The 13,352-nt window shown below is 38.1% G+C and overlaps 1 protein-coding gene across 2 annotated transcripts in view; it reads left to right on the top strand.

Moving 5' to 3' along the window:
* Positions 1-9,129: 9,129 nt before the first annotated feature.
* Positions 9,130-13,352, top strand: part of rapgef5a (Rap guanine nucleotide exchange factor (GEF) 5a) — a 51,920-nt gene continuing 47,697 nt past the window's right edge. For both annotated transcript variants that reach the window (XM_042435312.1, XM_042435314.1), the window contains exon 1: positions 9,130-9,530. In XM_042435312.1, the coding sequence (XP_042291246.1) occupies positions 9,387-9,530 (144 nt within the window). In that variant the 5' untranslated portion in view covers positions 9,130-9,386. The remainder of the gene's footprint in view (positions 9,531-13,352) is intronic.

The following is a 13,352-nucleotide window of genomic DNA, read 5'->3' on the forward strand; positions in this document are numbered from 1 at the left end:
ACCTTTATTAATACATCTTGCCTTGTTTATTTCATTTACTCGCATCAGTTATATTAGAGACAATAATTGCCTATTATCTATTAATGAATCCATCAAACTGGTATTATCTTATAACTCATTCTAAGATACTATCTCTGTCTTAATTGCACCCTGAGAAAAGAAAGTCTAGTATCAAAATCAGTCAGATCCTCTTTTTTTTTCCTTTCGTTATCAATGAAACTCAAATTCGGGGAAATTCTGTTTATTTTTTGTTGAGTAAGTCATTCTATGAATTGATGTTCTATGAATGGTGTATCATCAGGGTAGTCTAGTTCTCACGAGTTTAAAATAAACTCATCCGTTTGTCAAAATAAGGCAAATAAGGAGAACCCTGCACATAATTTACTGACTTTGAATGTGAACATACAATATACACTATATGTCTGTATATATGTGCACACAGTATTTCTTTTTTTTTCTTCTTTGTAGTTGCAGTTTAGTTCCACTTATTTATACTGTATGTGTTCTACTACATTGTAATACAGTTATTAGGCAGACACTTTTTCCAAATTAAGTTTATTTTTTCACACATACACATCTGGAGAAAGTCCGGGTGACCAAATACCTTGATATCGATATTGCAACAATATTGTAGGGATGACTATTGGCGCTTTTACAAAATATTTACACAGTAAGATTTTTGATAAATAATCATCAGTAATGTGGATATAATGACTAAGTGGATAAAGGCAGATACTAGAACAGCTAGTCTGGTAAGTTCAGAAAATTACATCACTTTACTATAATGCAGCCTTCAAAACCAGGAAAAGACAACATTTATGCTGTATCACAATATTATGATATCCAAAATCTAAGACAATATGTAGTCTCATATAACGATATTGATATTATATCAATATACTGCCCAGCCCTAGCCCATTTTAACCAAAGAGGCCAGACTGGGGCCAGCTGTTGTTTTAGAGGGGCCAGAAAGATATTTAATAATTTAGTATTTAAGAAATTACATCATGACAAAACTACATCTAAAGAAATGAAGGACAGAAATTAAGTTTCGTCTGACTACATGTAGACAGAACACTGTAACACAACAGCTTCAGTATCCAAAAAACCTACAATACATTATATGATCTCTTTGCTGCATTATTGTTAAGAAGATAAAGAAAATAAATTCTTTCTTTCATGGAAGGGAATTATGTCATATTTAGTGTCCCACTGCATTAGTTGCTGTTGGTCAACTCTGTTTATTAACAGAACTCCGTTGTTTCTAGCTAACCAGTCTGGTTACCCACCTGTGCGCTGGTATTTGACTTTTCTTCCCGAAAACAAATAATTTTGAAAATATTTGTATGAAACAAATATTCATAAAAAACCCACTATTTGTGCTTTGCCGAATAATGTATTAGTATTTGGGCACACCCCTTGTATACAGTATGACATGTTTGTGTAATCATCATGTCATATACAAAAAACATACAGTATGTAATATTAAGATACCACAGAACATTATATCAAATCTGTGTGAAATAATCCTCCAAAACAATGTACACAAACCTTCATTAATCATAAAGAAATAGGGATCAGTGATATGGATACAATTTTTTATCATAGATTGTATTATTTTATTTACATTTTCTAGGAATTCAGCTAAGTAACCATTCATAGAAATAATGAAATGGGGATGTCTGTTTTTGGCTAATACGGTGATCCTTACAAATCGAGGTACTTCACCACACTCGCATGCAAATAATCCTGAAACTCCAATATTACCATAAAAAGTCCTTCTCATCAGTTTTCAACATTGCTTCCTATGACCTAATACAACCAGGGATATTAAAGAGATAGATACCTCAGTATAAACAATATGGCAAAATCTCTGACAATTGACAATCATCTCACAGTATATGTCATTATAATGCCCAAGCTGATGAATTTATGTTTTTACATTTTCCTTTTGGTATTATAGTTTATAGCTTCTCTCTCTCTCTCTCTCTCCCGTTTGTGATGTTTTTCCCTATTCTTTTTTCTTTTCTCTTAAGGCAAACATATTCATAATATTGTAAGAATGCAATAATCTTGCAGTGTAAGTATCTGAAATTTAAATTGCGCACTTACAATACAATAAAGTAAAAACTAAAGATGAGTGGGTGACTCTTTTTCATTACTGAAAAAATGAAAGTGAAAAATGAAGTTTTGCAGTCATTGGAAATATTGTGTGGTTAACAGTTGCACGTACCTCTGTGGTTCCCACAGGAATGTAATAGTACTTTTTAAAAAAAAAAAAAGTGCTCAGTGCTATATCTAGCCTAAGATACCTTTTCATATAAAAGACTGAGTGCAGTATGTGAGCACTGGTGTCTCTCTAAGCTCTCTACTCCCACCTTCCCAAAGGTGCTCTCTCTTGTGCACTACAGTGTCTGATCTTAAAAACATTGAATTTTTCAAACCTTGGGCTCCTAGTCACATGCTTGAAAAATCACTAGAGTATCCAAGGCGATTGAAGTAAACAATGTGATTGCTGAAGATGAAAGTCCGCACACTGTAGCTCCCCTAGATGCAGTTTAATGAGACGTCCACTGATGACGTTTCGAGCTACATGCTCTTCTTCAGACTAAATGAAATATATACATTCACCATCTTAAATAGATCATAGGCTCCAGTCACATGACAGTCACATGATATATGTGCAAAACCCATTCTGTCACTGATCAACATATTATATGCAAGTGCCAAGACACACATGTAAAGATAACAATAATAAATACATATAATATAAACAAATATATAATACAAAGAAATATAGAAAGGTCACTCAGATCACAATAGAAATAGATGGCTAGATTTATATAAATGCACCTCTATATTCTAAAAAAATGTCCATCATTTCATCATTATTTAAAATACAATATAATAAATAAATATATACTACAATAGAAAACCCTTGGACGTTTACCCAAATATGAAAAATACAGGGGATAACCATGTCATAAATAAAATAATGCAGATATTAATAAACAGCACGGGAATTAATTTTGCCTGACAAGAACATGGCAGCAATAAGTAAACAATCACAGAAATGGTTTGATATTAAAGTCCTCATTCAGACCCCTTGGTCTGTGAGTATCCAGTGTATAAATCCAGAACAGTTCTCTCCTCAGGAGTCGAGAGTCCATGTTGCTTCCTCTCTGGGGGCATTTAATAGGAATGGATATGTTGTGCTGGGCTTTTTTAAAATGGACAGCCACTGGGCTTGTTACACCCTGGTTACAAATGGCACATCTGTGTTCAGTGATCCTAGTTTTGAGGGCCCTTGTTGTTTTTCCAATATAAGCAAGACCACAGGGACATTTAAGAATATTAAGCATATAACATTTACATCATGTTGCAAGATATAATGCCCTTGATATTGAAGCTTCTTCCTGAGTGAGGATAATTGAAGGTAGAAGAAGAGCATGTACCTGGAAACGTCACCGGTGGATGTCTCATTAAACTGCATCTAAGGGAGCTACAGTGACTGGACTTTCATCTTTCTTTTGTACATTGTTTCTTTGGTCCTGTTTGAAGTTTATTGGATGTGCCCGTCTACTGCACTTGTTTATTGCTGAAGAGGTTGGAATAAAGCCTGTGACATCGCAATGCAGTTCAGACTGCAGTTCATCTGGGCTGCTGCTAGATGGCAATCTTGCAGCAGCTATGATCACAGTTCATAGTCATCTCTGACATCCTGAGGCAAAGGACTGTTCAGTGCTTTGCCCAAGCAATACAGCCATATAATGGCTTTTTAATTGTCTCAGCTGGAATTTCAGCATCACCCTGAAGTCTGTTAGGAAGTTTGGCAACCTATGTTTGGAAGCAAAGGTTTTAGAGTCATATTTCATATTTTGTCCCCAGTGTAAAAGCTATAAAGTACAGCTGAGGCTGATGAGAATGTCATTAGGTTAGATAGATAGATATTAAACCAAAATATTGAACAAATTGAAATCTTGACCTGATGACGACGCTAATGAGAGAGAGAGAGATCTATCCTGGTGGCGCTACATGACAAGTCAGGGGATGACCAAAGTGGGCAGGATTCCTCCTCTGGGGACCTTGAATGTCTGTACTAAATTTCATCATCAAAGTAGTGGTCCAACCGATGCTTATACCATGGCTAAAGAAAGTATATCTTTAACTTAGTCTGTCATGCACATAAGGGCAGGTCAATTGCCTTTAAGTGCACAGAATAGTATCAGCACTTTCATTGTGTGAGCCTCGCTTCCTTCTTGCTTCTGTTCTTTTATACATGACCTTATCTGTCATACTGTGTTTAGTTATAGCTTCAAGTTCACTTTAATATGGCGCTCCTCTACTCAGTTTCCTTTTGATTCAGCTCCATCCTCTTGTCTGCTCTCCTGTCTTTTTCTCACTGCCCTGCTGGCGTCTCTCCCTCTTTCCCATCCCTCCTCTTATCCTTCACTCCCCCCCCCCCACTCCTCCTCCTCATCCCCTTCCCTTTGTGCCTTTTTCTCAGGCCACTGTTTTCGCCTCTTCTCCTCTCTTTCCCTTCCTCTGGCGTTCCTTCTTCTTCTTCTTCTCCTTCCATGGATGGAGAGTTCCAGAAGAGACGAAAGGAATTGTATCTCCGCTCAGTTCGCCACAGGCAGTCTTCAATATTTAATCAAGAGTGCATTTGTTTGAAGAGAGCTCTGAATATGTGTGTGAGTGAATGATAAAGAGAGATGTCTGACCATGTGTGTGTGTGTGGATACTGTATTTGTATGCAGGAGAGAGGCAGAAAGAAAGATAGAACTGTGTATATTTGCGTGTGTGGTGACAGTTTTGGGATGAAAGGCTTTCTCCAGTCCTCGGTAATTGGTTTACTATCTCTTTCTCCCGGCTTCGGCCCTCTTGTTCCTCTTACGCTTTCTTCTCCCCACCTCTTATCCTTTTCTCCACTTTTCCCTGCCCCAGTAATCAATTCTTCTCCCTGTACACCATCATGTAAACCTGCTATACTCTACGGTACTGTATGCTCTACTACGTATAGGGCTCATTCATTCAAATGCTGTACTATCAGGTTAATTTGATTTTGCTGTGTGTGCATGTGTGACTCTGTATGTGTATATCAGCGGCTGGTCTCGGTGGTCCCCGGGGACTGCAGAGCAGCATATTTCATCATCCTCCAGACTCGGCACAAGAAAGCCCAAAGTCCCCTTCTCTTCTTTTGCCACTTCAGCAATTCAGCAAACTGAGTGTTTTCCTTATTTCCTTCTTTCACTTTCAGGCAGTCTAAATACAAAATTTGCTGCTTTTTTTCAGACTTACTGTAGAGCTATTGATGTGCTGCATGCTAACTCCTCACTGAAATCTTTTGAAAAGGAGCTTCTGGGCTTCTGTAAAGAGAGAATTCTGATTATTGTTGTCCTCGTCAGTTTTGTCCAATGTGACAAAATGCACCACTTTGCAGGAATCATATCCAATGTTTGTGTGTGTGTGAGCAAAATCTTTAGTTTGGTTGTATTCCCTTAAACAGTTATCAGATTCAGACGGCAGCTATCTACCCAATGATCTGAAAAGGCATTGATGACCTCGGGTTCTCAGTAATTGTGTTTAGCTCTCCTGTAGCACTTTGGCAGATTATGGCACCCATGAGGCCAGAAATTAGATTTTTTTTTCTTTTGCTGAGTAGATCACAAACACAAACATTTGAAAACCTTCCATTATACACAAGCTTCCTTTACTAACTGATGTGAACTGCTGCTTTGCATTTTTTTGACTGCGTGTGTCTCTATAAATGCAGCATGTTGAGCTTTCCACAGAGCCCTACGGTGTGTCAGGCCTGTGTGCAACCTCAATGCACAAACTCCAACCTGAATGCCAGCTAAACTGTATTATATGTTGAAGTGAAATCAATACTTCACAATATTTAACCCTGAGCCTACATGTCTCAACAGCTCCAACATCGCTGGCTTTTCTCTTCACTTTCCCGACACCTTGACTAAAATTTCAAGTTGATCTCAAAAGCTTGCATTCTCGCAGCAGGGTACACCGTACTATAGATCTGCTCTTACTGTTACCATCTGTTTTGAAAAGCTTACTTTCTTTCATTTCTATCTCTGATCACAACATACAATAGTTGCTGCTGACATGCCTTTCTATTGTTTGATTTGTTCTATTTATGGATATATAAGAACACACCAATCCAAGGATAACATGTTTAAGTGAGAACACTTACTTCCAACATGGTCCCAAGATATTAAGAAACAGACACAAAACATGTAGCACTCAAGGATTTTAAAACCCAAACTACATGGACAATTGTAATCTGTGAACACAAATATGCAGGAGAATGCCCATTGAGGATATTTTTGTTGAGAGATGACTGCACAACTGTAAAAACTTGATTTAATTATAGGTCTAAAGCCCAAGAAACTACTGCAAGCATTGTGTTACCCTCAATTAAATCAGTTTTTACTGTCATTCAAGGGAAAACGGCTTTGTTGTGTTTAATGCTACACTCAAAGTGAACACAGCCAGAGCTAAAGGGTCTGTAAAATTTGAATCTTTACCTGGATCATGTATGGACTTAGAGGTTTTGTTAGGTTGTAATGTTCATTATTGTCACAGGAAAGGTGACACTGACAAAGGAGGAAAAATAAGTCACGATTTTATGTCTGTGTTGTTGTTCCTTTCCCACATTTGAGTCTAGATTCAGCACCCAACTTGGGTTTAATATGTGAATAAATTAAATGTTACAGCAAACTTTTGAACAAAACTAAAATAAAGATGTTTTCTTCACATGTGTGTGTGATGTGTTATTCAGCTGCCAAGCAGCATGTATGCTAGCCCATTACCTCTGACAGCGATGGTGTTGGTATCTGAGTCCCCGAAAGGGGCCAATTATTCCATATTACAAGTCATATCAGAAAAGCAGACTCGACATCTGAGTTATACAACTGAGGCAAGTGCACTGGAGCTGAACTCTGCTCAGCTTTATGTCATCTAGAGTATCAAGCACAGATCCCCTTAGATCTACTGAATTCAATTAATTCTCTTTCATATCATATTCAGTTGAATTCTTTCATCAAATTTCATGTATTTTCACCCTCTTCCTTAGAGGGCCGTGCTCATTTTTAAGCCATACAGCAAATTTCCTCTTGTCTCATGACTTCTTTGCTGCAAATGTAAAGCCATAAGAAGATAAAGAAGCAAATACATGGCATGTTGCATGTAAAAATAAGCAACAAAATTTAATTGAACACATAATGTTGTTGTTAGATTCAGATTAAGAACAAAAAAAGCTTTGTTTTTCATCATAATGTGATAGATATTGTTCTTTGATGTATCTCACTAATGAATAAGTTAAAAACAAATCTGTACACATAAATTTGCAGGCACAGAATAAAAAAATATACTGAATACAACATGTAGGCTGTAACAGCCAATTTAGTTGTATGGGCTAATGTCCAAAGTCTGATATATCTTATTCCTCTGTGCCGTAGCCCTCTGTTGTCCAAAAACTACTAACACATCAATGAGCCACACTGCTGCACTGTGTTCCTTCAGTTCCTCAAAGAACTTCAATACAGATTGCTATAAATTACATATATCCTTGGTTGTTTTTTTATGACATAAGACAAATGCATTTTTTTGTAGACTTATGAAAATATAAAATAATAGAAAGTATCATTTATATAAACAACATTTTCATTTTGGATCCTGTTGTACAAATTGAGCAAGGTCATAGGTCAATAAATCTTTGTTTGGATTAGGAAAGACAGTTAAAATGAGTTTAAAAAATCATTTTATATTTTCTCATTCTCATTTAGATGGTTAGAGGAATCTTTTAAGATTCTTGAAATAGCTTCAGAATAAACAGTAAGTGTTGTTTAGTAAGTGGGTTTGTCAAATCTACCAGGTATTCATTTTCCAGAAAAACAAACGCATTTGCTCTGTGACATGAACATGCTAATACTAGGGCCTCACTGATACTAGATTTTTGAGGCCAATAAACATATTGGTACTCTAAAATTAAAAAATCTGATAGCAAGATATGTGGGATGTTCATTTTTTTTACCTTGTTGATAATAATCCCTTAATTTGGGTTGTTAAAGAACTGAGACAAGATATGTAGCTGCATAATGATTCAGATTCAGATTGTCCAGTAAATTTACATAAAATGGAAATGCGTCTTTGGCACTGGCACATAAGACAATGCACATCATACAAAGCAATGCACAATAATTATACATTAAAGGTGGGATAAAATCTTAAAGTGACTACATGGCAAGTGGCAATAATAAACGTGATTATAGAAATCAATAGTGTGACACATAATTACAACTGAAGATGAACTTTTCAGTGGTCTCTACTGGACAAACGATGTAACTGTGCCGTTTAAACGTTTAAACCGTCTCAAACATATCTTTGCCATTTTGGTGCTGTAAAGTCTTGTTCCTTATCTGCTGAGCTATAAAATACACTGATAACCTACTTATCAAGTATTAAGACTCCAGTTAATACATGAAAGGCACACACTTTCACCAGCATGCATATACTGACTCTAACAAAGAGGAAAGAGTTTAAAAGTTCTGTCTGATGATTACTATTATAGCATTATGAAATGGATTATGAAAATTTATAGAATGAGGAACCACTGTCGGTGTCTCATCTCCAACAACCCACAGCCAGAGCCCTGCAGGGTCTCATGTTTCAGCTCACCTGTCTTCTTTTCAGGTTAAACTGGAATGTAAGGCTCCAAGCTCCAAAGCATTCACATGCTATCAGGACAAAATACAGCTCGAAAACCTGAAAAATTGCCTCCTGAAAGTACCCCACTCACCCACACCTACTCATAAATAGGATCTGTGGCTGCTCTTTGTTTACCTATGGAAATTTGAGCCAGGTAATGTGATGACGTATCCCCACCTCACCTCCCCCAAAGACTTCTGTTGTTCTTCCTATTAAACTTACAACTTGTGAGACACATAATTATACATCACAGTGACGCGGACACGTCAAATGCGCCAGTAATGGTGAAAATGTGATGTTTTCTAAATGTACCTCGCGCTTTTCCTTTTCCTTTTGTCAGCCTGGTCAGAGAATGATAGGTGGAAGTGATGCAATGTTTCTATGCACCTGTGACACCCCCCCTCCAAACACACACACACACATCCACATCAACCTGATAATACAGAGTAGGACGCGCGAGCCATTGGGTGGAGCAGCAGCGTCGCGTGCTGCGGAATACATTCTAACATTCAGCAGGTCGTTAACGTTGCGCGCGCGGCTAGGTTGCAGATGCAGGTGGGGGGAAATGGCGAACGGGCGCGGGCGGCGGTGGTGCGCCTTGTGAGGATACAGTAGTGGCAGGCGGCAGCTCGAGGACAGACGGGAGAAGGAGAGGAACCATGGAGGACTCGGAGCCCGCAGAGGACGGCTTGCTCGCGGGCTTGCGGTGGAACCGGAGCGCACGGGACCAGGCTCAGCTCAAGCACAAAATCCGGGATCTGCCGGGGCTACTGAAGCACGGGCTGCACCTGCGGAAGAAGAGCGTGAGTATTTCAAACCGACCGCTGGCTGACTGTCCGTCCTTCCGTGTTTGATGTTTGGTGAACGTTAGCAACGGCTGGCGCAGGTTTTTTTTTTTTTAATCTTTTCAACCAGCCGTTTTCTCGACACCGTTTTAGTATGAGGCTGTTTCGTAACACTGTCACGACTCAGGTGTTTTCATTTTTGTTACAAGCATTACTGTCGCAGAGGCACCGTGTGTGTGTGTGGGTGTGAGTGCGTTACATCCATAATAACCAGAATTGCTGTTGGACACCATACCTTCACACTCCAGTAGTCAAGGCAACACCACCACCACCACACACACACACACACACACACACACATTGACACACACAAACACACACCTCACATAGCCTATATACACAATATTCTTATAAACTGCAGTGTGCAGCTGCACACAGATTAATGTAGCAGGGCTGCAACTATCAATTATTTTTTGATTATTGGTTAATGTTTCAGATTTTTCTAGATTAAATGATTATTCACCATACAATGTTAAAAAAAATGTGAAAAATGCCCATCACAAGTTGTGACAGCCCCACTGTAATGTATTCAAATGACTTGTCCAACCAACCATCCACAACTCAGACATGCAGTTTAAAATGATATAAAAACCGAGAAAAGCAGCAAATCCTCAAATTGGAGAAGCTGCAATTATGAAATGAACAGATAATCGATTATCAGAATCATTGCATAGTGATTCTCAGTTGATCAACTAATTGATTAATCGACTGATTGTTTTAGCTCTGATCTTTAGTAAATAAACTAATATTTCTATATCTTATTATTATATCAGTTTTCCATATCTTAATGGGGCAAATTTGTATATCAACCATCGGCAAAAGAAGAGAGAACTCCTGCACACTGTCCTTTTACGTGCAATAAACTTAATTAGAGATACAACATTTCGGTCCTTAGACCTTCATCAGGTAAAGCTGAGGAACAACATATAGCCATCACGTCTTCAGGTGAGACCAGTTAGGGATGATGAGCTGTCAGACAATCAGTCCCAAAATCTGTATGCAGCCATCAGAAATCTATCTCATGGGTACTCTGTCTCTTCAACTAAGCAGTAAATGTGTGTGACTCCGAGTGCCCTGTTGTGGAAGGAGCACACCTGACAAGTCAAATAGCTGCTCCAAGTGTCAGCTCCGCTCATCTTCATCATCGGTAGCAGCCAGAAGAAAATGTGTCCCTGTTTCCCTCTTTGGGAATCAGACACAGAGCGGCAGGACTTCCAGTCCCACTGGCGCCAAAATGTGCTAAAAATACACAACATTTGTAGTGTAACGGCTCCTTAGACCAAGGAGATGAACAGTTTGTCATGTTGTATCTTGTTATTTTTAAGTGATGTTTAAATGACCTACAGTTTGAAGACACTTTGTGTTCCTGCCACCTGTCTGATTAATATGATTCAATTCTCGGGTAACAAATCAACTCCAGCAAATCCTATAATAAATATCCGAACAGAATATGCAAAAACCTAAATAATAAACATGATTATAATGAAACCAGAAAGCATGGGTGAATGAAGGGATTACTTGCCTATTGAAAATTACAGATGTGTCAAAATGATGTAGCACCGATCACATCAGCAGCTGGATTAAACAGACAGTGTTTCAATCATTTAACTGTAGCATGTACTGCATCATCTCTGTGTTTTTGTTCATTGAAGGGAAGGAAACAAGGGAAGACTGAGTAGATGAAGAAATATGTTGATTCCCCCCCCCCCCCCCCCCCCCCCCCTCCCATCTCATCTCTTCATCTAGCTCAGTGCCTGTGTGCTTGTGTGCATGTGTGGGTGAGTGTGATGAGGCGTAGGTAAGTAGTGTAAAGGTATGGCTGTTCTGGCAGACTGGTTCTCTCTAGACACTGGCAGTTTCCTACGCTTCACCTGGCACACACACTAACACAGACACACACACTTGTATATTAATATAAAAATACTCCAAAAAGAGGTTAGCGAGGAGCTGCCATGGATTGTTTTCGCATTACTTTGCAAAATAGCACTAAAATATTACACAACTCTTTTTTTTTTGTTGATCCATGGAGCATCTTGAACAATTGTTTGTTTTTGTTCTAATATTTGTTGCCCTACAAAGAAAAAAAAAACTCCTGACTTAAGCAGTTTCTCACATTACCTCATGTGCGTCTTTGATGTTTGCAGACAGCTTATGAAATGAATTGAAACTATTGTATTGCAAAGAGCCATCTGTCGCCTTTGGTTTCAGCCTGCAGCAACCTCACCTTGGAGAATCCCGTCTTAAATTAATCTCTGTTGTGACTTGCTCCAGTATTCAATTATTAGTCTTTTTATGGGCTACAATATGACAGGAGCAGAAAGATTTGCTCTAAGGAACACTTTACCTAGTTTTTAACTTTCACTACACTCGCCAGGGTGAGGCTGAGATTACTAAACCCATCAGGGAAAGTCTGGCTAGTTTCCCTCCTTCTCCCCAAGAGAGTCGACTTCAGCTCAGTCATATGTCAGATTTGAGATCTACCAATCAGCCAGCAAAAATTGTGCAGATACTATTATGAATTACGTCATATTTTATGACATGTTGTCAAAGTAAAACATATTTGTTTGGTGGGGAAATGTAGGGCAAGATAGATTCCCCTGGAGCCAACTGGTAGACCTGATTGGTAGTGTTTTGTGCTGTTGCCCAACAATTCCCACAGGATCCCACTAACTCCTCTGAAACTGGTTTCACTTTTGAGTTTTGGTTGGATTCTAATGCTAACGCCAACAGAGGGAGACCAATGTGTGTATCACAATGTGGCACATGAAACATTGTTCAGTGATAAAAAAGAGACAACTTCCAATGAGAACCAAGATAAATTCACTAAGACTTTTTGTAACCTATTTCTGTTTGTCAATGGTCAGCAGTGTCTTAATATGTTCTTTGTAAATTGCTATGATTCAGGTTCAAGATGCGATATTTGCTTTTGCACATGAATACAAGGACAAGGAGTTTCTTCAGGCTAGAGCAGCAATGATTAGTTGATTAATCGATAAGTCGATGGACAGGAAATTAATCGCCAAGTATTTTTATGATCAAATAATATGTTTTAGGCATCTTTTAAAAACAAATATACCATAAATTTGCTGGTTTTTGCTTCTCAAATGTGATTATTTAATGATTTTCTCTGTCACACATGATAGTATCTGAATATCTTTGTGTTTTGGACAAAATAAGTCATTCAAAGAAGCAGCCATTGACTCTGGGAAATTATAGTGTGTATTTTCACTATTTTATGATATTTTACAGACAAAATGATTAATCAATGATGAAGATAATCATTAGTTGCAGCTCTGCTTAAGTCAATCAATAAACACAAACCAATAAAAGAGAAGCAAAGAACATGAAAAACACAAGGAACATCTAAGGAGGTGGATGAAGCTAACATGCTGGCAGCAATGGCATATTTTTGAAAGAGAACCTACACAGTTGTGCATTTACAGTTTAATCATACTATATGGGGTCACAGTTTCTGCTTCTTCCTTCTACTTTGTATTGATATCTGGCAGACTGCTTATTTCACTATTGCCATTAGGACATTTGAATGTGTATAATGAAAATGTTGCCACAGTTGTTGACCAAATCCACCAAAATGTAAAACCCTTATTATGGGTAAAAACTTCAACACAAACCCAGACCTACTTACAGAACATATGTTACCCATTAATACTGTATATCGATGTAGAATATGCTGCTCTATATCATTTAGACTGTGAAATGAGGTTAAGAAGCATGACACACTAATAATGTAAGCTATCAGACTTTACAATCACTGTGTCA

The sequence above is a fragment of the Thunnus maccoyii genome, chromosome 15, assembly GCF_910596095.1.
Source record: "Thunnus maccoyii chromosome 15, fThuMac1.1, whole genome shotgun sequence".
NCBI lineage: Eukaryota > Metazoa > Chordata > Actinopteri > Scombriformes > Scombridae > Thunnus > Thunnus maccoyii.